Raw genomic sequence first — 27,729 nt, forward strand, 5'->3', positions numbered from 1 at the left:
AATACATGCTAAAACTAAAAGAGTATGGTGAACCTCTTTAACTATTGATATTAGCGATTGGCTTTGATGGCATGGCATACACATTCCTCCCTGTCTGGAGCACATGGTTAATAAAGAACACCAGAATACAATAAAACCAGTCATTCTAGCATTGCATTTAGAGTACATGCATTTGCATGTTGGATAGGCTATAACAGCACAGCGCTTTTAAAACTTCTTATGGCTGAGATCCCGCTAACGGGATCGATATGACAACAGCCAGTGAAAGTGCAGGGCTCCAAATTCGGACAACAGAAATGTCATAATTAAAATTCCTCAAACATACAAGTACTTCACACCATTTTAAAGATACACTTCTTGTTAATTCCACCACAGTGTCCGATTTCAAATAGGCTTTACGGCGAAAGCCCCACAAATGATTATGTTAGGTCAGAGCCAAGTCACAGAAAAACACAGCCATTTTTCCAACCAAAGAGAGGAGTCACAAAAATCTGAAATAGAGATAGAATTAATCACTAACCTTTGATCTTCATCAGATGACACTCATGGGACTTCATGTTACACAATACATGTATGTTTTGTTCGGTAAAGTTCATATTTATATTTTAAAAACTCAGTATACATTGGCGCGTTACGTTCACTAGTTCCGAAACATCCGGTGATTTTGCAGAGAGCCACATCAATTTACAGAAATACTCATAATAAATGTTGATGAAAATACAAGTGTTATACATAGAACTTTAGATACCCTTCTCCTTAAGGCAACCGCTGTGTCAGATTTCAAAAAAGCTTTACCGAAAAAGCAAACCATGCAATAATCTGAGTACGGCGCTCAGAGACCAAAACAACCATAAAGATATGTTGAGGCCATCAGACTGTAAACAGCCATCACTAACAAAGATAGGCTGCTGCCTACATACAGAAATCATTGGCCACTTTAATAAATGGATCCCTAGTCACTTGAATAATGCCACTTTAATAAGGTTTACATATCTTGCATTACTCATCTCATATGTATATACTGTATGTTATACCATCTATTGCATCTTGCCTATGCCGCTCAGTTATTGATCATCCATGCATTTATATGTATATGTTCTTATTCCAATCCTTTACTGAGATTTGTATATATCATATCATATCATATATATCATATGATTGAGTGTAGTCTGGCCCAGGAGTGGGAGGGTGAACGGAAAGGCTCTGGAGCAACGAACCGCCCTTGCTATCTCTGCCTGGCCGGTTCCCCTCTTTCCACTGGGATTCTCTGCCTCTAACCCTATTACAGGGGCTGAGTCACTGGCTTACTGGGGCTCTCTCATGCCGTCCCTGGAGGGGGTGCGTCACCTGAGTGGGTTGAGTCACTGATGTGGTCATCCTGTCTGGGTTGGCGCCCCCCCCCCCCCCCCCCCTTGGGTTATGCCGTGGCGGAGGTCTTTGTGGGCTATACTCAGCCTTGTCTCAGGATGGTAAGTTGGTGGTTGAAGATATCCCTCTAGTGGTGTGGGGGCTGTGCTTTGGCAAAGTGGGTGGGGTTATATCGTTCCTGTTTGGCCCTGTCCGGGGGTGTCCTCGGAATGGGCCACAGTGTCTCCTGACCCCTCCTGTCTCAGCCTCCAGTATTTATGCTGCAGTAGTAGTTTATGTGTCGGGGGGCTAGGGTCAGTTTGTTATATCTGGAGTACTTCTCCTGTCCTATTCGGTGTCCTGTGTGAATCTAGGTGTGCGTTCTCTAATTCTCTCCTTCTCTCTTTCTCTCTCTCGGAGGACCTGAGCCCTAGGACCATGCCCCAGGAATACCTGACATGATGACTCCTTGCTGTCCCCAGTCCACCTGACTGTGCTGCTGCTCCAGTTTCAACTGTTCTGCCTTATTATTATTCGACCATGCTGGTCATTTATGAACATTTGAACATCTTGACCATGTTTTGTTATAATCTCCACCCGGCACAGCCAGAAGAGGACTGGCCACCCCACATAGCCTGGTTCCTCTCTAGGTTTCTTCCTAGGTTTTGGCCTTTCTAGGGAGTTTTTCCTAGCCACCGTGCTTCTACACCTGCATTGCTTGCTGTTTGGGGTTTTAGGCTGGGTTTCTGTACAGCACTTTGAGATATCAGCTGATGTACGAAGGGCTATATAAATAAATTTGATTTGATTTGATTTGTGTATATTAGGTAGTTATTGTGGAATTGTTAGATTACATGTTAGATATTGCTACACTGTCGGAACTAGAAGCACAAGCATTTCGCTACACTCACAATAACATCTTCTAACTATGTGTATGTGACCAATCACATTTGATTTGGATTGTATTCACGTGTTTGAAGACTACCTGCTGAAATCTAAAAGAGATGAAAAGGTTAAAAATATATATATATTATATCCATTGGTCTGGTGCAGTGTGGCCAGTGGCATGTCTTGTGAGGAGGAGGAGAAGGAGGATGTAGAGCAAGTAAAGAACGTGACTGGATGGGGACAGTCCAAAAGCCAACCCAACTCCTGGAGCGAAGACTGTGTCCTCTGTTTGAGGACCTGAATTGGCCCCAATGTCCATCGTGACCGGCCTGGACTGGCGTCTCACTGTTGTGTAATATTGTAGTGGCTGGAGAGGCTGTGCTGACATCTCTCCAAGAGCATCGCCCCACTGGGCTATAACTGATGGAATCAATGCTGTCATTTCAACCCACAAAAATGTATGTGATGTTGAATCAACATGGAAAACTAATTGCACTTGAATAAAATTATCATAAACGTAAGAGTATTTAGTCTGTTTTTAAACAAACTTTTAACCTAAGTCAATGACACTGTAATTTGTATTTGTTGATTTCACTTTGAATACTCGTTAGTTGACAACTCAACCAAATGTAAATCAAAACTAGACGTTGAGCTGACGTGTGTGCCCAGTGGGGCTATTTTCCTTATTGTGTTTCTCAGTACAGTACAATGCTTCTTCAATGCACTTTCTTACTGGAAGTTCTGCACTAATTGAATCTGTGAAGGACAGTTCCCTTCCCGCTAATCTTTGATGATGCTTAAATGTATGAGTACTGTGAGAATTATATATATTTTAAATGTATGAGTACTGTGAGAATTATATATATTTTTTATTTAAACTTTTTGCGTACAATTTTTGCTGCATTCCCTACGTTTAAATGTGTACAATTAATTGAAAAGGTGACAGCATTGAAAAGTCTCCAGGGTCACATTTGGGGAATGCAGTACAAGACGGGGTATAGTGCAAAAGAGAGACAAGCAGACACACAGACATAGAGAGTGGATGTCAAAAAGAGAGAGATGCAGACACACAGACATGGAGAGAGGCTGTTAAAAAGAGAGACATGCAGACACACAGACATGGAGAGAGGCTGTTAAAAAGAGAGAGATGCAGACACACAGACATGGAGAGAGGCTGTTAAAAAGAGAGACATGCAGACACACAGACATGGAGAGAGGCTGTTAAAAAGAGAGACATGCAGACACACAGACACGGAGAGAGGATGTTCAAAAGAGAGACATGTAGACACACAGACACGGAGGGAGGCTGTTAAAAAGAGAGACATGCAGAAACACAGACACGGAGAGAGGCTGTTAAAAAGAGAGAGATGCAGACACACAGACATGGAGAGAGGCTGTTAAAAAGAGAGACATGCAGACACACAGACACGGAGAGAGGCTGTTAAAAAGAGAGAGATGCAGACACACAGACACGGAGGGAGGATGTCAAAAAGAGAGACATGTAGACACACAGACACGGAGGGAGGATGTCAAAAAGAGAGACATGTAGACACACAGACACGGAGAGAGGCTGTTAAAAAGAGAGACATGTAGACACACAGACATGGAGAGAGGCTGTTAAAAAGAGAGACATGCAGACACACAGACACGGAGGGAGGATGTCAAAAAGAGAGACATGTAGACACACAGACACGGAGGGAGGATGTCAAAAAGAGAGACATGTAGACACACAGACATGGAGAGAGGCTGTTAAAAAGAGAGACATGTAGACACACAGACATGGAGAGAGGCTGTCAAAATGAGAGACATGCAAAAACACAGATATGGAGAGAAGCTGTCAAAATGAGAGACATGCAAAAACACAGACATGGAGAGAAGCTGTCAAAAAGAGAGACAAGCAGACAAAGACAAGCAAACACAAACAGAGAGAAATAGAGAGACAGACAGACAGACAAACACCAGCCGCAAACACCAGCCGTCAGGCTATAAGACAGACAGACGAGAACCACTAACACAGAGACGATTGAGGCAGAATGACTGACAGTGAGAGAGACTAGTCTGGAAGACAGAACAAAAAAAGAAGTGACGTGGCCCACGTGTGAGAGCCAGCAAACAGAGAGAGAAAGAGTGGGTGAGAGAAAAAAAAGTGTAGTGCGCAAGATATGGAACAAGGTCATGAGCAGAAGGGTGTGGTCGACTAATGGTTCTTAATGGTTCCTGACTGACACACAGAGGAAAGAGACCGTGGACGCTGCTCTGGAACGAGCTCTGGAACTACGCGACAGCTCAGGATGGACACCAAGGTGAGCTGAATGACTTTCATTTGGGACTCAAAGAGGTCAGGAGTAAGGGAGGGACATTGGCACTCATGAGAAAGGTAGAGAGTAAGATATGTGAAGTGAGAGAGCCTGTGGCGGATGTTCGAGATGGACGGACAAACAGACAGATACACAGAAAGATAAACAGACAATGGGTGAGTGAGTGAGAGAGATAGAGCCGGTCAGACAGGGGGTTAGAGGGGTGAGAGAGTCTGGTAGAGAGGCTGGGTGAAAGACAGTCTGGTAGGGAGGCTGGGACAGCCCCAGGCGAACAGGCCCTTGCCTTGACATATGCTTCAGTACTGGCGTAACCCACTAATCTGAGCTGTCAAGCCTCATGATGCCCACTGACGCTCACCTGTCACCGCCTCCCCTGAGGACATGCTGCCATCAGAATAGGTCAGGGGATCTCAGCTAGGTACTGATACAACACCAAAACACTCCTCTGTCAATGCCTTCCTCCTTTCCTGCCTTCATCCACCTCGCTCCCTGTTCTCCATCCCTCTAGAACAAATAATCATTGGGTTCCTCGTTGGTTTACTGATGTTCTTTTTCTGTATACACTACTGCTTTTTGTCAGAACTAAAAGGTTGTCAGGGTGATTGCGATTCTCCTCAGAGTGAATGTGTTTACTTGTTTGCCTGTTGTTTTATGTCTATGATTACCATGTGGTGCAGATGAAGAGCGATTAGAAAAAGCTGTTATGACCCTGTACAGTAGTTGTGTGTCTCAGAGAAAGTGCTGAGAGTAGGAGCTGATTGCTGAAAGTGTTGCTGTCATGACAGATCCTCATTCTGCAACTAGATTTTTTTGTTGGCAACACTAAGGAGTTCAGAAATGATTTACAGTATATGTGACCGCAGCTACCTCAAACTTCCCCCTCAGCTAAATTAGGGCCATGTGCTGTGTGATATGTGTAACTGTACAGAAATCATGGCTTTCAGTTGGAAAAATGGAAACAGGGCTTCAGTATAATTCCATGGTTTAGAAAATGTGAGTGCACTCATCCAGTTTGTATATCATATTATACGTTTAGTTTGAGATTGTCAGCCATCTTCAGTGTGTGAAAAATGTGCTTGACTGCACTTTGGTGTGGTGGTGAGAAGTGGTAGAAACAACCGCTATGAGTACATTTTCCTGTGTTTCAAAAGAAATGTTATAAGGGCACAAGGCAATACCCAGATGCAGACATGGGAGGCAGATGGTTTGAGTCTTGATATTTATTAAACAATCCAAAAGGGGTAGAAAAGAGAATGGTTGTGGACAGGCAAAAGGTCAAAACCAGTTCAGAGTCCAGGAGGTCAGGGCAGGCAGGATGGTCAGGCAGGCAGAATGGTCCGGCAGGCAGAATGGTCAGGCAGACGGGTACAGGTTCCAGAAAACAGGCAATGGTCAAAAACCGTGAGGACAAGCAAAAGAGGATAGAAGCAGGGGTACTGGGAACCCGCTGGTTGACTTGAAAAACATACCAGACGAACTGGCACAGAGAGACAGGAAACACAAGGATATATACACCAGGGATAATAAGCAGCTCCTCGGGGGGGGTGGAGACAATCACAAGACATGTGATACAGTACAGGGTGTGACACATGTAGCCTCAGTGACTGACATAAAACCAGTAACACGCTACTTCCTCTTTATACTGATATTAGTCATGGGCCTACATGAACGCATCCCTTGTTCCGCACAGTAGCTCGTAGTGTCTGTCTAGAGTACCATTAGAAAACCATTAGGGAATCATTACAAAACTATTACAGCTACTGTAAAGATAGGAGCTGGTTCTGAAACCTGTTACTCAGCACTATAATGGGCAGAGAGAGCATTAGTGAGTGTGTGTTTACGTGCAGCGGGAGCACACAAACAAGCAGGGTGTTAATGAAGGTTGATAGATGTGTGGTTGTCATGTGTCTGTTGTAATCTATTGTGGGTATAGCAGATGTGCCTGTGTGGCTGCCTCTAAGTGATCTGTATTCATTGCAGTGTCACCTGTGCTGCCTAAGGGCCTTTGCTTATCTTGCAGATTTCCAGCTGAAGTAGTAGTCAGCTTAATGCTGTATTAATTACAGACTCTGCTGAAACTCTGTACCACAATGAATCTCTCACATCTATCTCTCACTTCTTCACGTGCTCTGTCTTTCAGATTCAGCTGAGCTGGATGGCAATATGTCTGTTTCTCACACTACCAGGTAAGTCATCAAAAATAACAATTTATTTCTCTCTCACACATGCGTGCACCCACGGTCACACACACTGTTCTCATTTATAAACATACTGTATACACACTCTCTCCCTTTCTCATCTCAAACTAAAATGTCTAAACCAGGGGTCTGCACCTTTCCTTGCCCAGGGAGCCCCATTATATGTTAGAAAAACATGTTTTTTTTCTTCAGATGTTTTGTCTTATCATCCAGTGAATGATAATGAGAAGTGACAAGTAATCAACATTTCAAAATGAATACATTTGGTAGATAGGTTTTCATTATTTTGACCCCCACACATTATAATTGGAAAAAGTGTAAACTCTATCATAGCCTATTAGTTAGAAAGGTAACTCCAAGCTAGAGCTGCGACGATTATAGAATTTTGGGTAACAATTAAATGTAATAATCAAATCAAATGGCCACAGTTCATAATTGTCTCAAAAACAAATGGTTTTGACCACCTCGAACTTTTGGAAACCAAGCTTCTCCTCCCAACTGTGCCGTTCTGCTCGTAAAATGATTACTAACTTCACCCTCTCCATGTAAAAATGAAAACTGCTATTGGGTGAGCAATATCTACTTGAATATAAAGTTCAATCTCTCCCTTCTCCTAAAATAAATGTATAACAATAATTGTGATGATTATTATACGACAGATGTGCCAGCCCTACTCCACATACAGTACATGTTGGTAGCAGCTGTTTAGCTGGTTAAACAAAGGTTAGCAATTTGTTGACAGAAATGTTTGTCCAAGTCAAGAAAGCTTGCCAGCAGCTAGCGTCGTTCACCGCGACTGGTACTCTCTGGAGTTTTTTTAAAGCCTATGTCAGATACTCCAGGGAGTGTAATGAGCTCCAATGAGTTTAATTTGCTCAATATTAGGAGTTGAGAAATAAAGACATAATTAAAAAGTAATATATTCCCCTCTTTTCTAAAGTAGGTATGTATTTAAAAAATTGTTCAGTCTGTTGTTGCTAGTGACATTCATAAAAACCTATACATTTTTGCCATATGTTTTTGCGGACCACCTGCAGCACCTCCGCGGACCCCTAGGGGTCTAAACAGTCGCGAGCCACAGTTTTTTCAGTGACATCTCTCCTCTGAACCACATTGTAAATATCTAAAATGACCTCACAGGGATTCAGCAACAGAACCGATTTCCCTAATAGAAAATAGATGAAGTTCTAATCACATTTGCTTGTGGGAAACCAGTGTGCCCATAGTGAGCTTGTAGCGATTCATCACAGAGTGGTTAATTGGAAGGTATTGATGGGGAGCAGAGTGTGTACAAAGGCCTGCTTCTCCCGTTTCTCAGGGCCAGGAAAATCCACATCTGTGTTGGCCAGAGCAGCCCCTTCATAACAACGCTGCACTACATTCACACCAATCTGTCTACCCAGTGAACAATTCTAGGGAGAGATAATGTTTTTATGATGTTACCCTTAATGTTCCTTTTAATGTTTGAGTGTCCAGTTTTCCGTAAGTTAGGGTAACATTCTATCTTTGTGGGAAAAAACCTTCTGAGAACCTTTTCAGCATGTTTTGGCGATACAGTAAGGAGAACGTTCCCTTAATGTCGAACAGAACATACCCAGAACATTACACATCACGCCTTGTTACCGAGCCAATCAAGGCCCTGATTGGTGAACCACTGATAGCTCCTTGTCTGTTCGCAAGTGATACTTGTAAACTTCAATATTTGACACACTTTGACATACACTATATACACAAAGTATGTAGATCCTCTTCAAATTAACAAATTTGGTTATTTCAGCCAAACCCGTTGCCTGCACGTGTGTAAAATCGAGCACACCGCCATGCAATCTCCATAGACAAACAATGGCAGTTGAATGGCCTAACTGAAGAGCTCAGTGACGTTCAACATGGCACCGTCATAGGATGCCACCTTTCCAACAAGTCAGTTCGTCAAATTTCTGCCCTGCTAGAACTGCCCCAGTCAACTGTAAGTGCTGTTATTGTGAAGTGGAAACATATATGCACAACAACGGCTCAGTCGCGAAGTGGTAGGCCACACAAACTCACAGAACGGGACCACCAAGTGCTGAAGCACGTAGCGTGTAAAAATCTCCTGTCCTCTGTTGCAACACTCGCTACCGAGTTCCAAACTGCCTCTGGAAGCAACGTCAGCACAAGAACTGTTCATCTGGAGCTTCATGAAATGGGTTTCCATGGCGGAGCAGCCGCACACAAGCCTAAGATCACCATGCGCAATGCCAAGCTTCGGCTGGAGTGGTGAAAAGCTCGCAGCCATCTGGAGAAGTGGAAACACTTTCTCTAGAGTGATGAATCCCGCTTCATCATCTGACTGTCCGACAGACAAATCTGGGTTTGGCGGAAGCCAGGAGAACGCTACCTGCCCCAATGCATTGTGCCAACTGTAAATTTTGGTGGAGGAGAAATAATGGTCTGTGGATGTTTTTCACGGTTTGGGCTAGGCCCCTTAGTTCCAGTGAAGGGAAATCCTAACTCTACAGCATACAATGACATTCTAGATGATTCTGTGCTTGCAACTTTGTGGCAACAGTTTGGGAAAGGCCCTTTCCTGTTTAAGCATGACAATGCCCACATATATAAAGCGAGGTCCATACAGAAATGGTTTGTCGAGATCGGTGTGGAAGAACTTGACTGGCCCGCACAGAGCCCTGACCTCAACCCCATCGAACACCTTTGGGATGAATTGGAATGCTGACTCATGCCAGGCCTAATCACCCAACATCAGTGACCAACCTCACTAATGCTCTGGCTGAATGGAAGCCAGTCCCCTCAACAATATTCCAACATCTAGTGGAATGCCTACCCAGAAGAGTGGAGGCTGTTATAGCAGCAAAGGGGAACCCAACTCCATATTAATGCCCATGATTTTGGAATTAGATATTTGACTTTTGGACTTCTAGTGTATTTGAGTGAGAGTCGACTAACAAAATCAATGATTACTACAAGTTTAGACAGCTGGCCGCTAGATTTAACTAAATATATATGCTGACATGGGATCATTTAGTGACTGTCAGTGACTGACATAACAAGAGAAAAACTGCTTACACAAAACCAACATTGCACCTTGTGTATACTACTATTTTTAATTCTCAATAGTAAGTTGAGACCCCAACTGAGTTCCTATGATTTACTTTTGGTACAGTATAGTTAGGCTCTGTCCAGAAGAAACCTTAACCCCTCCTCCTTTGGCACTCATGTAGATGAAACAGCTCAATAGGTGTACGCAATAAGTTGAGTGCACTTTGGAGTAAATCTCAGCTCTGATAAAAGTACAAAAACTATATCATTGATCATAGTAATTCAGGAATATCATTTAAACAGCTTAACATGCCCCAACAACATTAGACAACTATAGAAAAAGCTCTTAAAATACTGAAATAAGTCAATCAAATCATTGAGATCACAGTACCGTGAACCAAGAGGTTGTGAGTTCAAATCCCATGTCGAATAATTACTGTGTAAATGCACAATCACAATGTAATCATCTATTTTAAAGAGTGTAAAATGTGTAAGTTAAAAGCACTATGTTAAATGCACTGTGTGTGTGAGTATCCCTAACGTTCACAACAGACAAAGAGCTATCAGTGGTTCCCCATTTAGGCCCTTGATTGACTGCAACATTAACATGTGTAATTCAACTTTTTAGGGGGGTGGAACATTTATTTGGGACCATCAGGCGAGATCCTGACAACTGATACACAGAAACGTTCCAGCAACGTTCCCATGAAAAGTGTCTTGAACAATATCTTATGTTCTGAGAACATGGCAACCATGTTTGGTGGGACGTTGATGGAATAGTCTCATGACACAGAAAACTGGACACATGAATGTTCTTGCAACCATACCATGAAATGTGTCTAGAACATTGATATCTTTAATTCTGAGAACATGGTAACCCCATTCTGGGTAAGTTATATTTGACAATAAGGCAATTGTTTCTTGGAAACATTCCTTGCACATCACCAGAACAGTCCTATGAAAACATTACTTAAAATGGCCTAATAACACTCTTAAGGGAATGTTCTCTAAAGTTGTGGGAACGTTTGTTGTTAGTTGAGTAACTCCCTCCCTTTGTCCCTCCCTCCCACTGGCTGTGTGTGGACACATTCTCAACCCTGGCTGCTGCTAGGAATACATTACTCAATTGTTATAGAGAATAATTTCAGCAGTAGCCATGTTTTGTGCTTCGGACTGTCTTGTAATGTGTTGTTTAGGTTTCACACAACTGCTTGGTTTGTGTAATAGTTGAAAAGCCATTAGTTTTCTGTCAACAGGGTCCCTTGCTCAGAGCCCTACCACCACACACCCCAATCGACCGGTGGAAGTGACTCTTTGTCATTTCTAGGTGATGTCACATGGGGCTATTTCCTATTTCTCTGTATCTTTCCACCTGCCACAACTCACCGTTAATCTCAAGGACTTCACTCTTAATAATAGGACCTTCTTTTACAGTGCCTTGCGAAAGTATTCGGCCCCCTTGAACTTTGCGACCTTCTGCCACATTTCAGGCTTCAAACATAAAGATATAAAACTGTATTTTTTTGTGAAGAATCAACAACAAGTGGGACACAATCATGAAGTGGAACGACATTTATTGGATATTTCAAACTTTTTTAACAAATCAAAAACTGAAAAATTGGGCGTGCAAAATTATTCAGCCCCCTTAAGTTAATACTTTGTAGCGCCACCTTTTGCTGCGATTACAGCTGTAAGTCGCTTGGGGTATGTCTCTATCAGTTTTTGCACATCGAGAGACTGAAATTTTTTCCCATTCCTCCTTGCAAAACAGCTCGAGCTCAGTGAGGTTGGATGGAGAGCATTTGTGAACAGCAGTTTTCAGTTCTTTCCACAGATTCTCGATTGGATTCAGGTCTGGACTTTGACTTGGCCATTCTAACACCTGGATATGTTTATTTTTGAACCATTCCATTGTAGATGTTGCTTTATGTTTTGGATCATTGTCTTGTTGGAAGACAAATCTCCGTCCCAGTCTCAGGTCTTTTGCAGACTCCATCAGGTTTTCTTCCAGAATGGTCCTGTATTTGGCTCCATCCATCTTCCCATCAATTTTAACCATCTTCCCTGTCCCTGCTGAAGAAAAGCAGGCCCAAACCATGATGCTGCCACCACCATGTTTGACAGTGGGGATGGTGTGTTGCTTTTACGCCAAACATAACGTTTTGCATTGTTGCCAAAAAGTTCAATTTTGGTTTCATCTGACCAGAGCACCTTCTTCCACGTTTGGGGTGTCTCCCAGGTGTCTTGGGGCAAACTTTAACCGACAATTTTTATGGATATCTTTAAGAAATGGTTTTCTTCTTGCCACTCTTCCATAAAGGCCAGATTTGTGCAATATACGACTGATTGTTGTCCTATGGACAGAGTCTCCCACCTCAGCTGTAGATCTCTGCAGTTCATCCAGAGTGATCATGGGCCTCTTGGCTGCATCTCTGATCAGTTTTCTCCTTGTATGAGCTGAACGTTTAGAGGAACGGCCAGGTCTTGGTAGATTTGCAGTGGTCTGATACTCCTTCCATTTCAATATTATCGCTTGCACAGTGCTCCTTGGGATGTTTAAAGCTTGGGAAATCTTTTTGTATCCAAATCCGGCTTTACACTTCTTCACAACAGTATCTCGGACCTGCCTGGTGTGTTCCTTGTTCTTCATGATGCTCTCTGCGCATTTAACGGACCTCTGAGACTATCACAGTGCAGGTGCATTTATACGGAGACTTGATTACACACAGGTGGATTGTATTTATCATCATTAGTCATTTAGGTCAACATTGGATCATTCAGAGATCCTCACTGAACTTCTGGAGAGAGTTTGCTGCACTGAAAGTAAAGGGGCTGAATAATTTTGCACGCCCAATTTTTCAGTTTTTGATTTGTTAAAAAAATTTGAAATATCCAATAAATGTCGTTCCACTTCATGATTGTGTCCCACTTGTTGTTGATTCTTCACAAAAAAATACAGTTTTATATCTTTATGTTTGAAGCCTGAAATGTGGCAAAAGGTCGCAAAGTTCAAGGGGGCCGAATACTTTCGCAAGGCACTGTAAATCTTTTTCACCGGCAGGATGAATGGAAATCAGTGGCCGTATACCATGAGCAGCTAGCTCACCAATGTTTGTAATTACTTTGTCCTCCTCCTTAAACTAGCTTTGGTTCAGTTACTGCAATTATTTTGAGGAGTTACTGTGACTTGCGAAAGAAATCACACTTTTAGTAATGCATTACTTATTTCTGACTATTTCATTAATGGAACTTGCGACAGAAGAATTTGTACTTATTATTTGGAACACTACTCCTCTTACACCGTTTAAGATAGAAACGCCATTCAATCTTTAAAACGTGCAGGCTGGTCAGGACCAGTGTGATTGTATACAACGTTTTGAAAGCTCCCATTGTTAAAGAGCCACTGAACACGCCGATTGGCAAGTGTGTTTTTCTGTTGCTCATTTGAAAAACGAGATTTCAGTTTTGCCGGTGTTTCCTCACCGATTTCGTGTTTGGTTAATTATTTTTGTCCTCCATGAGACACTATAGACTATGGAAGCCTATTGAATGAATCTAAGATAACTGAAGAAATCTGAAGTTTTTGCCAAGGATGTTTTAGTTAGCAATTTTACATCTAACTAAGGTGTTTCTCACTGTCTATTATATTGAATGGAGAGCAATCACCACAGCTGTTCTCACTATGTTAGTGGGCAAATGGACATCATCAACTCAAAACCCAACTTTAATTTACCCGTTGTAATGCACAGATGTTCCAAACTCTGTCGCAGACGAGACTGACTTTATGACCAAAATGATCCTATTTACACTTTGTAGTCTATTTGACACTAGAATAACTGTTTCTGACTCATATCGATACCACAAAGGCCATTTTCAAAGGGATTTTTAAAGGCAGTGACTCTTTAAAAACTCCCATTCTGAAGCTGTGACTTACAACATTCTATTCACTGTAAACAATGTGACTTTTGACACAAATCAGCTACTTTGACCACTTTCTCAACAAGCTAGACAAAACAAAATCTTAATCTACTTCTCTCCTATTTAGATCTGATATCAGAACAGAAATATATTCTACCAATCAAACAATATATATGTTTGTTATCAAATCAACCTCCTTTTCCTCTCAATTTTTACAAACAACTAAAATTTTTACCACTTTCCCAGCAAATAAGACACAAACGTAGATGGTATGACATATTATTCTACTTTTCTGCAATTCAAATCTGATATCAGAACATAAATATATTCTACCAATCAAACAATGAAGCTGTTTTAGTAAAAGCATCAAGTACTTTTCCTCTCAAACTTTTGAAAATACTGCCATTTTGACCATTTTCCCAAGTTAGACAAAAACGTAAAGAGTATGATATCTTAGTCTACTTCTCTGATATACAAATGTGAAATCAGAATAGAATATATTCTACCAGTCAAACGATATAGCTGTTTCAGTAACAACTTTGACAACTTTCTCCCAACTTTTCAGAACTACATTTTTGCCCACTTTCCCAACAACTTGGACAAAAACGTAGAGCATATGAAATCTTGTAGTTCTCTGCTTTTCAAATCTGAAATCAGAACAGAAATTACCAATGAAATTACAGCACTGTGGGAGCAAATAAAACTGATTATGCCACACAGCTTAACCCAACTCACTAAACTAACCCATTATGAGAAGCCCCACTGACACAAGCCAAACTACAATAGCGACCTCACGTACTGTAGCACCGATGTTAACTGAGCCACAATAACAATTAGCCACAATAGTAGAATCATCAGTTCGCCTTCAAAATAAAAGTCCTGTATTGAAACTGATGCAAACTGATACAAATAGTGGAATCATGCCATATTTGGACTAGATAAGGCAAAAAAAAGGTTGGAATGTTGTTTTAAATTTAACAAAATACAATAATTTGTTAATTTGACAAATTACCTAACCAGACAGCTTGAACATTCATAGTGCACTGTAATGTCTAGGGATTGTGCACTCATGATATAGGGTATCAGCCTACTTGGTGACACCCACAGAAGACAATTCTGAACAGTTTACACAAATATTAGAGTCTTGGGTTTCCTGTCCTTCTCCTCTGTTAAGTAAATTCAGTTAATAAAAAAAGAGTAGGCTATGTGTTGATATTCGAATAGTCAACATTACAATGCCTTCTGAAAGTATTCACACACCTTGACTTTTTCCACATTTTGTTACATTACAGCCTTACTTTAAAATTGATTCAATAAAAAAAAATCCTCAGCAATCTACACACAATACCACATGAGGACAAAGCAAAAACAGGTTTTTAGAAATGACTTATTTACATAAGTATTCAGACACTTTTCTATGAGATTTGAAATTGAGCTCAGGTGCATCCTGTTTCCATTGATCACCCTTGAGATGTTTCTACAACTTGGAGTCCATCTGTGTAACATTCAATTGATTGGACATGATTTGGAAAGGCACACACCTGTCTATATAAGTTCTCACAGTTGGCAGTGCATGTCAGAGCAAAAACAGAGCCATGAGGTCGAAGGAATTGCCCGTAGAGCTCCGAGACATATTTGTGTCGAGGCACAGATCTGGGGAAGTATACCAATAACATTTATACAGCATTGAACGTCCCTAAGAACACAGAGGCCTCCATCATTCTTAAATGGAAGAAGTTTGGAACCACGAAGACTCTTCCTAGAGCTGGCCGCCTGGCCAAACTGAGCAATAGGGGGAGAAGGGCCTTGGTCAGGGAGGTGACCAAGAACCCGATGGTCACTGTGAAAGAGCTCCAGAGTTCCAATGTGGAGATGGGAAAACCTTCCAGAAGGACAACCATCTCTGCAGCACTACACCAATCAGGCCTTTATGGTAGAGTGGCCAGACGAAAGCCTCTCCTCAGTAAAAGACGCATGACAGCCTGCTTGGAGTTTGCCAAAAGGCACCTAAAGGCTCTCAGACCATGAGAAACAAGATTCTCCTGGTTTGATGAAACCATGTGAGAACTCTTTGGCCTGAATACCAAGCATCATGTCTGGAGGAAACCTGGCCCCATCCCTACGGTGAAGCATGGTGGTGGCAGCATCATGCTGTGGGGATGTTTTTCATTAGCTGGGACTGGGAGACTAGTCAGGATTGAGGCAAAGATGAACGGAGCAAAGTACAGAGAGCTCCTTCATGAAAACCTACTCCAGAATACTGAGGACCTCAGACCGTGGCGAAGGTTCACCTTCTAACAGGACAACGACCCTAAGCACACAGCCAAGACAACACAGGAGTGGCTTTGGGACAAGTCTCTGAATGTCTTTGAGTGGCCCAGCCAGAGCCCGGTCTTGAACCCGATTGAACATATCTGGAGAGACCTGACAATAGCAGTGCAGAAATGCTCCTTATCCAGCCTGACAGAGCTTGAGAAGCTAGAGAAGAATGAGAGAAAATCCCCAAATATATGTGTACCAAGATTGTAGTGTCATAACCAAGAAGACTCAAGGCTGTAATCGCGGCTAAATGCTTCAACAAAGTACTGAGTAAAGGGTCTGAATAATTATGTAAATGTGATATTTCAGTTTTATATTTTCATAAATTAGCGAACATTTCTAAAAAACTGTTTTACTTTGTCGTTATGGGTTAATGTGTGTGGATTGACGAGGAAAAAGACAATTTAATCAATTTTAGAATAAGGCTGTGACGTAACAAAATGTGGAAAAAGTCAAGGGGTCTGAATACGTCCCGAATGCACTGTATACTGTAGAGAATCATTTAACCATCTAAACCGATGTGAAATATATTTTCCACAGCCACAAATCTTGTATTGTCAGTTGTTTGAAGCTGGTGTACAAAACTGAAAGTAAAAGATGCAAAAACTAAACTTGAAAACCGGAACCATAGAAATAGCGCACACAGAACTGATCTACCACTTCTTAGACCTGCTTTCAATGAAGAATGACAGACCTACAGTATAACTCACATATCTATGTGAATTTGGTCAGGTCGCCCAAAAAGTTGCATTTTTCTGCTTTAACGTTACTGATTAGAAATTGCCTTCCTAAAAAGGCAATTAATGTAACCTATTTTTAATTTGTTCTGTATTCTAGACCTATACTTGGGATATAGCTTTAAACAAAAAATAAGTATGCTTGAAAAAGTAAATTATATGATTATGGTCTCTGTCATGCTCTGAACTGTAGGTGCGACTAAACATGCCTCCTGTCCTGTTGAGCTCAACCCTCCCAGAGTAGTGGTGAGATATGGAGACTCCGTCTCAGTCAACTGCACCACATCCACAGACCCCGAGGGGATGGGGTGGGAGGTCACGTTCGGAGGTATAGGTTTGCAAGGAAATGTCAACTTTGTCACCTGGACTGTGGAAAGCCTCATGGACTGGACAATAGAACCTAAATGCTACATCAATCCACAAAATGGAAGTCAGTGTACTGAGATTCTCCCTGTCATTCTCTACAGTAAGTTGTTTTTCTTTTTCTTATATTTGTGAGTTTTGTCAGTAAAATCCATTATATTTCACTATGTGTAACTATTTTGTCTCTAGAGACTCCAGACAGCGTGTCTATCTCTCCTCTGAGCCACTCTGGTCCAATGATGGAGGGGAAGGAGTACCAGCTGCAGTGTGACATCCAGAACATCGCTCCTCTACAGAACCTGGTTGTGAGGTGGTACAAAGGCAATGAAACTATAGAGACTCAAACGTTTAATGACTCCACAAAGAAACCAGTGAATATGTCCTCCACCCTCACCCTCACCCACAGAAGATATGAGGATGAAGTGGAGTACAGATGTGAGGCAGAGCTGGATCTGGGACCAGAGGAACCAAAACCTACTGCCTTGTCATCAAAACCTCTTCATGTTACTGTTTACTGTAAGTCTTTTTGTTTCCTTTTGGGGGTTGGTGGAATAAAGGGACTTTTTAACGGGCTGAGGGACTATTCCATTCCACATACTATCTTCTACCAATCAGATTATACCACTGGGGGAGCACATAAAACTGATCATGCCACACAGCTCACCCCAACCCACTAAACTAACCCACTATAACAACTCCCACACTCACTAACCAAACTACAATAGTGACTCCACTTACTATAGCTAACCCATGGCCTAAAACAGTCACTGCCTTTACTATACCAGCCTCAATTTGTCAACACTAACAAACTTCTAAACTTCTTCCACTAGATGCAAAATAATAGCCTTCAACTTTTTTATAATTTCTTATGACTAAAAGTGTAGTAGTCTGACTGTAGTTATTCATGGTGAAATATGTACAGTCGTGGCCAAAGGTTTTGAGAATGACACAAATGTACATTTTCAGTCTGCTGCCTCAGATTCTATGATGGCAATTTGCATATACTCCAGAATGTTATGAAGAGTGATCAGATGAATTGCCGTTAATTGCAAAGGCCCTCTTTGCCATGCAAATTAACTGAATCCTAAAAAATAATTTCCACTGCATTTCAGCCCTGCCACAAAAGGACCAGCTGACATCATGTTAGTGATTCTCTCGTTAACACAGGTGTGAGTGTTGACGAGGACAAGGCTGGAGATCACTCTGTCATGCTGATTGAGTTTGAATAACAGACTGGAAGCTTCAAAAGGAGGGTGGTGCTTGGAATCATTGTTCTTCCTCTGTCAACCATGGTTACCTTCAAGGAAACACGTGCCGTCTTCATTGCTTTGCACAAAAAGGGCTTCACAGGCAAGGATATTACTGCCAGTCCGATTGTACCTAAATCAACTATTTATCGGATCATCAAGAACTTCAAAGAGAATGGTTCAATTGTTGTGAAGAAGGCTTCAGGGAGCCCAAGAAAGTCCAGCAAGCACCAGGACTATCTCCTAAAGTTGATTCAGCTGCGGGATCGGGGCACCACCAGTAAAGAGCTTGCTCAGGAATGGCAGCAGGCAGGTGAAGCGAAGACTTTTGGAGGATGGCCTGGTGTCAAGAAGGGCAGCAAAGAAGCCACTTTCTCCAGGACAAACATCAGGGACAGACTGCTATTCTGCAAAAGGTACAGGGATTGGACTGCTGAGGACTGGGGTAAAGTAATTTTCTCTGATGAATCCCCTTTCCGATTGTTTGGGGCATCCGGAAAAAAGCTTGTCCGGAGAAGACAAGGTGAGCGCTACCATCAGTCCTGTGTCATGCCAACAGTAAAGCATCCTGAGACCATTCATGTGTGGGGTTGCTTCTCAGCCAAGGGAGTGGGCTCACTCACAATGTTGCCTAAGAACACAGCCATGAATAAGGAATGGTACCAACACATCCCCCGAGAGCAACTTCTCCCAACCATCCAGGGACAGTTTGGTGACGAACAATGCCTTTTCCAGCATGATGGAGCACCTTATCATAAGGCAAAAGTGATAACTAAGTGGCTCAGGAAACAAAACATCGATACTTTGGGTCCATGGCCAGGAAACTCCCCAGACCTTAATCCCATTGAGAACTTGTGGTCAATCCTCAAGAGGCGAGTGGACAAACAAAAACCCACAAATTCTGACAAACTTCAAGCATTGATTATGCAAGAATGGGCTGCCATCTATGACCCAGAAGTTAATTGACAGCATGTCAGGGCGGATTGCAGAGGTCTTGAAAAAGAAGGATCAACACTGCAAATATTGACTCTTTGCATCAACTTCATGTAATTGTCAATAAAAGCCTTTGACACTTATGAAATGCTTGTAAATATACTTCAGTATTCCATAGTAACATCTGACAAACAATATCTAAAGACACTGAAGCAGCTAATTTTGTGGAAATTAACATTTGTGTCATTCTCATAACTTTTGGCCACGACTGTACTTTTGACAATATTTCACCTATTCACTTTAGTAAAATATTTAAATGCCACAATTTAAAGGATATACCACTTATTTCTGACTTGTTATCGTTATTTGGAACACCACTCCTCTTACACCGTTTAAGATAGAAATGCCATTCTATCTTAAGTTTCTTTCATACAACTTTTTGATAACATTTATACTTTTTAAACTACTAAACTTGCTGTTCTCCTAAAACAACTTCATCCACTGTGAAGAGATTTCTTCAACATTCTATTGCTCCCATTGTTGAAAACTCCCATGGCTTCCAACATTCTATTCACTGTAAGCAATGTACCTTTTTACACAAGTCAGCTACTATCTCAACAACTTATACAAAACCTTAGAGGCTATGAAATCTTAGTATAATTTCTCTGCTATATACAGTGAGGGAAAAAAGTATTTGATCCCCTGCTGATTTTGTACGTTTGCCCACTGACAAAGAAATGATCAGTCTATAATTTTAATGGTAGGTGTTTTTGAACAGTGAGAGACAGAATAACAATGCATGTCAAAAATGTTATAAATTTATTTGCATTTTAATGAGGGAAATAGGTATTTGACCCACTCTCAATCAGAAAGATTTCTGGCTCCCAGATGTCTTTTATACGGGTAATGAGCTGAGATTTGGAGCACACTCTTAAAGGCAGTGCTCCTCATCTCACTTTGTTACCTGTATAAAAGACACCTGTCCACAGAAGCAATCAATCAATCAGATTCAAAACTCTACATCATGGCCAAGACCAAAGAGCTCTCCAAATATGTCAGGGACAAGATTGTAGACCTACACAAGGCTGGAATGGGCTACAAGACCATCGCCAAGCAGCTTGGTGAGAAGATGACAACAGTTGGTGCGATTATTCGCAAATGGAAGAAACACAAAAGAACTGTCAATCTCCCTCGGCCTGGGGCTCCATGCAAGATCTCACCTCGTGGAGTTGCAATGATCATGAGAATGGTGAGTAATCAGCCCATAACTACATGGGAGGATCTTGTCAATGATCCCAAGGCAGCTGGGACCATAGTCACCAAGAAAACAATTGGTAACACACTACGCCGTGAAGGACTGAAATCCTGCAATGCCCGCAAGGTTCCCCTGCTCAAGAAAGCACATATAAATGCACATCTGAAGTTTGCCACTGAACATCTGAACGATTCATAGGACATCTGGGTGAAAGTGTTGTGGTCAGATGAGACCAAAATGGAGCTCTTTGGCATCAACTCAACTCGCAGTGTTTGGAGGAGGAGGAATGCTGCCTATGACCCCAAGAACACCATCCACACCGTCAAACATGGAGGTGGAAAAAATATGCTTTGGGGGTGTTTTTCTGCTAAGGGGACAGGACAACTTCACCACATCAAAGGGACAATGGACATGGCCATGTACCGTCAAATATTGGCTGAGAACCTCCTTCCCTCAGCCAGGGCATTGAAAATGGGTCGTGGGTGGGTATTCCAGCATGACAAGACCCAAAACACACGGCCAAGGCAACAAAGGAGTGGCTCAAGAAGAAGCACATTAAGGTCCTGGAGTGACCTAGCCAGTCTCCAGACCTTAATCCCATAGAAAATCTGTGGAGGGAGCTGAAGGTTCGAGTTGCCAAACGTCAGCCTCGAAACCTTAATGACTTGGAGAAGATCTGCAAAGAGGAGTGGGACAAAATCCCTCCTGAGATGTGTGCAAACCTGGTGGCCAACTACAAGAAACGTCTGACCTCTGTGATTGTCAACAAGGGTTTTGCCACCAAGTACTAAGTCATGTTTTGCAGAGGGGTCAAATACTTATTTCCCTCATTAAAATGCAAATCAATTTATAACGTTTTTGACATGCGTTTTCTGTATTTTTTTGTTGTTATTCTGTCTCTCATTGTTCAAATAAACCTACCATTAAAATTATAGACTGACGATTTCTTTGTCAGTGGGCAAACGTACAAAATCAGCCGGGGATCAAATACCTTTTTCCCTCACTGCAAATCTGAAATCAGAACTTCTACCAATCAAAATTGCTCCGGCAAAGAGGCAATGTAGAACTCGCTATGTTAACACATAAACAGCTAACTCTCACCTTCCACCCAGATGCTAAAGTTACCTGTTGCGAGCTAACTAGTCAGCCCAGACAGAAGCACAAAACAAACAGTAATATATTTAAAAAGTTATCACAACTTTAGTATCGATTTCTTCTACCTAAGAAACACAGATATCCAATTGACCAGTGAGAATTCTCAAAATGTGAGCTTTTTCATGCTGTGATGTCACAATCACAGCCAATCACAAGTGTACAAATTGGCTCACAATAATCATTGAATGTGAACTGTGTCACACTGCGGGCATTTTTACATGACACACTCCAGTAATACAGTTGATATGGTAGTCTATCAAAGTAACCAGACCTGATTTTTTAATATATTTAACTTTGACTATATTTCACTGCTTCACTTAATTAAAACTTTTTAAACTTCAACTACCACATAAATCATTTTAAAGAGCTGAAGCAAGTCACACAATATTATTTCATATAAAATTACATTTCTAATTTAAATTGTGTGTTTACAACATTTCTGCCACAGACCAAGGCCACACGTCTAACTCAATGTCATCCTCTCTGCTTTTCTCCTCAGCTCACACAAACAAGTCAACAACACCCACGGCTAAGTCCTTAACCACCGCAGGTAAACAACAAACCTCCTTGACATATTGGAATTACCTGTTCCCAGAAAAATAAACACCCATATTGGTAATCCCTGAAAAACACTGCAACACAGCTATAGTGAATGGATGCTTTGCTATGAAGAATCTCCCATAACCAGTTCTGTCTTTCACGTCAAGGGTGCATGCAATTTAAAATCGAATTAGCTCTGTAATTAGCAAATGTTACATTCCCCTTTCTCGTTAAGATAGACAGGCAGTGGATTTTACAGCACTTGACAAGGACACTACTGATACGCTTTAAAAAGTGTAATTAGACTGACCCGATTTCCTATGAGAGTCGTGCCATTGAAAAATGCTGAAATTCTATAAAAAAGTGAGAGTTACATAAAAGGAATGCACCTGGAATTTAATGAGATGTTATTATGTACAGGTCCATATGACAGAGATAAGGACTCAAAATGCTGACAGAGAACCATCGCTCCTGTTGTTGCCTGGGGTAACAAAGGCCTTTCCTAGCCTAACTTTTCCTTAAATCTGGATTTTTTTTTGTTTTTTTGTTATTGTTATCTCACAGCACATTTGACAGTATCACAATTCCCCATCTCCCAAACAAAACCCTTAGAGGAGTTGTGAAACAGAAACAGAGCACCTCAGCTCGCTGTCTCTAACTTGTCCTCAGATTAATGCTTGATTGTGGCTGATGTAAGAGATAAGAAGTCTCTGAGTGTGTCCCTCTGCGCTGTGCAGGCTTACGTAAGGGTTGAGATGTGGCTTCAATAACACATCAACTGGACCAGACCGCTCTGTTGTCATCTCATTGTGTTGTTGTTCCCACCTCTTTCTTTGTTGCAGGAATATAGGCTACACCTATTATGCTCTAAAAACACACAATTCAAGTAGTGTCTTTCAACTAAGTGATATTGTATTTTTCTTTGACCACAGATGCAAGGTGGGATGAACCATTCAATTATGGTAAGTGCACAAATATAATGATCAACCAAGCAGCTAATATCCACTTATCAATACCACAATGCCTCCAAACATGGTTTACAATCACATGGTAATATACTCATCTATGTGTCACTGTGTCTGTGCTCAGACTACTACTTCCTCCGTGTTGTTGGTCTGTCTATGGCTGCAGCACTCTTCATCCTGGGTATTATGGTCATTAGCTGTGAGTAGAAAACATTTACCCTCCGTGTCTCTTTTCTTTGTCGTTTTCACACTGTTAATACTGTACTGTTGTCATAAAAACAGCTCTTTCTATCCCTCTTATTGTCTTTCACTCTTTCTTTCTCTCTCGTTCTCTATCACACAGGTGATAAAGTATGCCGGATGCCTAGGTGTCATGTGGGCACAGGGAAGTGAGTAGTCCTCTATAGCCACTTATATCAATGTGACACACACTCAGGCACACATCCAGTATACACCCAACCACACACGTCACCTTCAGCTTCACATACTACAACTGACACAACTGTGGCAACGCTTTTGTGGCTGTGACCTCATTATGGAACACAGGCCCAATCATGCACCAGTATTTGTAATGGAGGTGTTCCAGTGAAGTGACTGACTATAAAGGGACAACGTAAAAAGCCAAGTGGACCAGCTGGGTTGCAATGTTTAGGGATATCATTCTGTGTTGGTATTGAATGCTACTGTATTCTATCTATACCATGAGTGAGTATCTGTGTGCCTAGATGAGTTTATGTAGATAGAGTACTGTGAACATGGATAAATCACTGTATAGAGGAAGTGTCTAAAGTCAGTCTTGACATCAGTCATAATCACTGAATGGACTGCTGACTTAGATCCTATTGTTGACAAATGGCTTAAAGCATTGTTTGGCTGTATTCGATTGGTTCGTCAGCCATGTACAGTTATGTAAATATTAGTTTTCATTGTTTGATGAATTGATGTTAGAATAATCAATGTTTGATTCATTTCAATGTGATAATCTGACCTTAGATGAATTGACCCTGGATAATCGGACATTTCATTAATTGACGTCATTTTTTCCCAGGTCGTACCAAGTGGCCAGAGAGTAGTGAGGGAACAAACGTGTTACTGAGTGGCCTCAAGACACCAGAAGAGTTCATCAGAGGGACATGGAGAAACAACACTGATGCAACAGACCTTATCGGCCATGTGCGTGTGTCTGTGTGTGGGAAAACATTGTTGGACAAAACTCTGCATCTCTCATTTCAGAGATAAGAACGTGAGATGTGTTTCATGTGCCTTTCCCACAGACTGCAAGTGAGACTCACTCATTATGAAATTACCCCTCCCTCACTCTTCTTACCTGTAGTTTTAAATGCAAGTTTTATTATACTTTGGCAATCATGTTTCTATGTATATTTTCAAATGCTTACAAAATGTTACAGAATACATACTGTAGATGTTATGTAGCTCAGAGGCGCCCCCAAGAGCACTGGAAGAGGTATTGATCCTTTTTTTCTCATATCCCAGAGACAGCAAATTCCATGCCTAGCTTTTCACAGATTTTCATGTAGATTTTATCTGTAGATTTGTCACCAACGTGGATGACATTTTCTTTAATAAATCACATACATGTCCTGTTCATGGTCTCATTTCCACAGATATTATGGAGGTCCATCATGCCTCTGACAGCCTCATCTAACCGAACAGTCCCTCTGGTTCCGGGTAGGGAATTGCCAATACTACATGCCAAAGGCACAATACAGACATAGGTGTCTGAGAAGCTTCTCTGTTCTACCTTTAAATGGAAATTCGACTCAAACTATATTTGGGTATTTTTTTCATTAATGCACTGTTAATACAGATCCAAAATGTTTTGCATGTCAACAGTCAAGTTTTCAAGATATTGGACTTTCAAGAAGCAAAGTGTCACTGGCCACATGATTGTCCTTATAACAGAACAGAGAGGTGGAGAGAAAGAAAAAAGGGAAAAAAACTCCAGAATAAACCATGGACAAATGAGTCACGCTGACAAGTGAAGAATAGAGGCATTATTTTCCTGTTAGTCTTTGTTAAATGTTATTTCCATTACCGAATTCAACTTTGAAATTAAAATTAATTGCGAGTCTGGCTGGATAATGACAAGATGAGTCATGTTTGAATTCAGGTTTCCACCTCCTCTATCGAACAGCCTGCTCAACTCTAGCCAAGCTGTTTCTATGAAAACGTTTAAAATCATTACCTCGGAAACGTCCGAGCCTCATACAATAAGCCTCATGAATAAAATGGCCCTGAAAAACATTCCACTATCTGTTAATCTTCAAAATGTCCCTAAAGTTATCAGGATGTAAAAATAAAACCTGTTCACTTCCCTTTCCTGTATTGTATAACTCACAAAGAAAACAGATGGTCAGTAGTTCCAGCATGTTCTTTACTCAGAAAACAGACTGACAAAATGTTTTAGTAGAAAGTTATTTTAAGCTTCTTAGTGGCTTTTCATTGTACACTTTACAATTTAAATGAGCAAAACTCTGGATTATGCCATATAGTGTACCAGCTCTGTGTCCATATGGCATATCGTGAAGCATTCACGTTGAGACAAAGCATAGCAGAACACATTTAATGTAAAAATAGTCATAATCCATGATACAGAAAAGCCATATACAGAACATAAGTAATGCTAGTCCAAATTGAATGATTGGAGAATGTGTGGGCTGTGGAAACCTACAGTACAAGTAGAACAGCAAGATGACACTTTTAGTGCAGGTCTCGTTATTCTAAAGCACACTCAGATTCATAGACATAGGAATGGATGAGATATAGAGCATTGTCGAAACACTTCGCTGCTGTACGCTACAAACAGTTAATGATCCTGAGCAAACAGAATGTACAGGGTTTATCAGCATTGATTATGAGTACTGATGAAGACGTGTGCTTAACTAAAAGACTCAATTATCATTTGAATATTGAGTTTACAATAGGACATTTCATAACAATATAATAATACACCAAGCTACTTGTCAAAGAAAGTCATTTTTTTGAAGACATTTGCATAACGTATTGCTGTGCAGAGGACACATCATCCCTGAAATGCATCCAGCTCATCAAACAAAATCTGCTGGTTGATACATTTTCCTATTTTCATCAAAAGACAGAATGCACAAGAGTTTTTTTGGAGGGGGGGTGGTGTAAGGACTTTTGTATAATAAGTTAAGGCTCTTGGGGAGCCATGTCTGACAGTGTCAAGGATTGGCTGAACTCAATAGTGCTTTCTCTTGACAAATAAAAATCAAGATTAGATGAAAAATGGGCCTAGAGAAACTTTTGCACAGCTGAAAAAGCCCATGGAGCTCTTTTGAAAATCCAATATTTTTTTCCAATATTTGAACATTTCATACCCTTTTCAACGTAAGGCCTGGAAGAAATAAATGGAGGACAATCAGTTTTGATGCATTCACAATAGCAATGCTTTGTGGCTTTGAAGGAGCATAATGCCATGGAGATGTGCGAGTGTAGCTGAATGAACAGGGCATTACACAGGTCAAACCAATTATTTTAGGATTTTTGCACTTTGTTTGGTTCATGGCTTATTCAACATGCTTGCTTGAACGGTTCTTAGATGTTCTTTGTATCGTGAACAAGAAAAACTGTTCTATGCAAACCTCATCTTATAGTGAGACTAGTCGCAGACTCGTAACCACAACATCTGCTTTGCAGGTGAAGGGTATTTCTCATGCTATTTCTGAGTAGGGAAAAAGGCTTTCTTGAATGTGACTGTGGTCAGTAAACAAAGGGTAAGTGAAAGTTGTTTTGTTCTTTTAAATGTATGTCAAATTATTCTCCTTTCGAAATGCTGTCAGAGCTAGACTACATCTAAGAAAGGCTTACTGGGCTAGTTGTGATGCTTCAATCAAACCCCACAAACACCTGCAGAGTGCAGACACACACATACCACACTGTGTGCATTTAGAATCTGTTTCTCACTATTAGCAGCACCAGCTACTAATTGAATTTCATCAACTTAAACAGATTGGGACAATTCTGATTGAGTGAACCAGATAACACAAAATGAGATGGAGGCGCTAATTACACAGGTGTTTCTGTACAGCCTGGAGCCAAGCCCATCCCCAGCTGATGACGTCACAGCGGTAAGGTTGAGTGGAGAAAGACAGTGCGCATGCTGTTTAGACAGATCCAGTTATTTCAACACTACTTGATCGTGGGTGTAATTCACACACACTCACAACAACCCTTGTTCCCTCATGATAACGCAACAAATGAATAGCCCTGTCATGCCGAAGCACATAATGTCCACCTCCCCCTCTCCTCTGACCCCTGCCTTTCTCTGTAATGCAGAGTAAGAAATAAGCCAGCCAGCACCTCGGCCCTAAAGCTTTTGTTCACGGGGCACGATTGATTTCCATTTAAATGAAAGTAGAGCCAGGGAGCGATGGTGGAGCGGCCCTGTACTCAGTATGAATGAAACATGGGCATGGTGGGTATTTCCCTACTCACATCCCACCCTACCTACCCCCACACTTTATTT

General features: G+C 41.3%; 1 protein-coding gene across 2 annotated transcripts; it reads left to right on the plus strand.

Moving 5' to 3' along the window:
* The first annotated feature begins 4,259 nt into the window (after nt 1–4,259).
* On the plus strand, nt 4,260–27,523 carry LOC110538452 (intercellular adhesion molecule 1). 2 transcript variants are annotated; one of them, XM_021625295.2, is made up of 10 exons: nt 4,260–4,538; nt 6,694–6,739; nt 16,955–17,227; nt 17,314–17,434; nt 17,531–17,640; nt 22,214–22,264; nt 23,187–23,216; nt 23,344–23,418; nt 23,563–23,608; nt 24,268–27,523. In XM_021625295.2, the coding sequence occupies exons 1-10, from the start codon at nt 4,527–4,529 to the stop codon at nt 24,290–24,292; spliced, it is 789 nt and encodes a 262-aa protein (XP_021480970.1). In that variant the 5' UTR covers nt 4,260–4,526; the 3' UTR covers nt 24,293–27,523. The 2 variants fall into 2 exon arrangements, with proteins under 2 accessions (XP_021480970.1, XP_021480962.1); XM_021625287.2 differs by having other exon boundaries at nt 4,263–4,538; nt 17,314–17,640.
* The last annotated feature ends 206 nt before the right edge of the window (nt 27,524–27,729 follow it).

This window comes from Oncorhynchus mykiss, chromosome 2 (assembly GCF_013265735.2).
Source record: "Oncorhynchus mykiss isolate Arlee chromosome 2, USDA_OmykA_1.1, whole genome shotgun sequence".
Taxonomy (NCBI): Eukaryota; Metazoa; Chordata; class Actinopteri; order Salmoniformes; family Salmonidae; genus Oncorhynchus; species Oncorhynchus mykiss.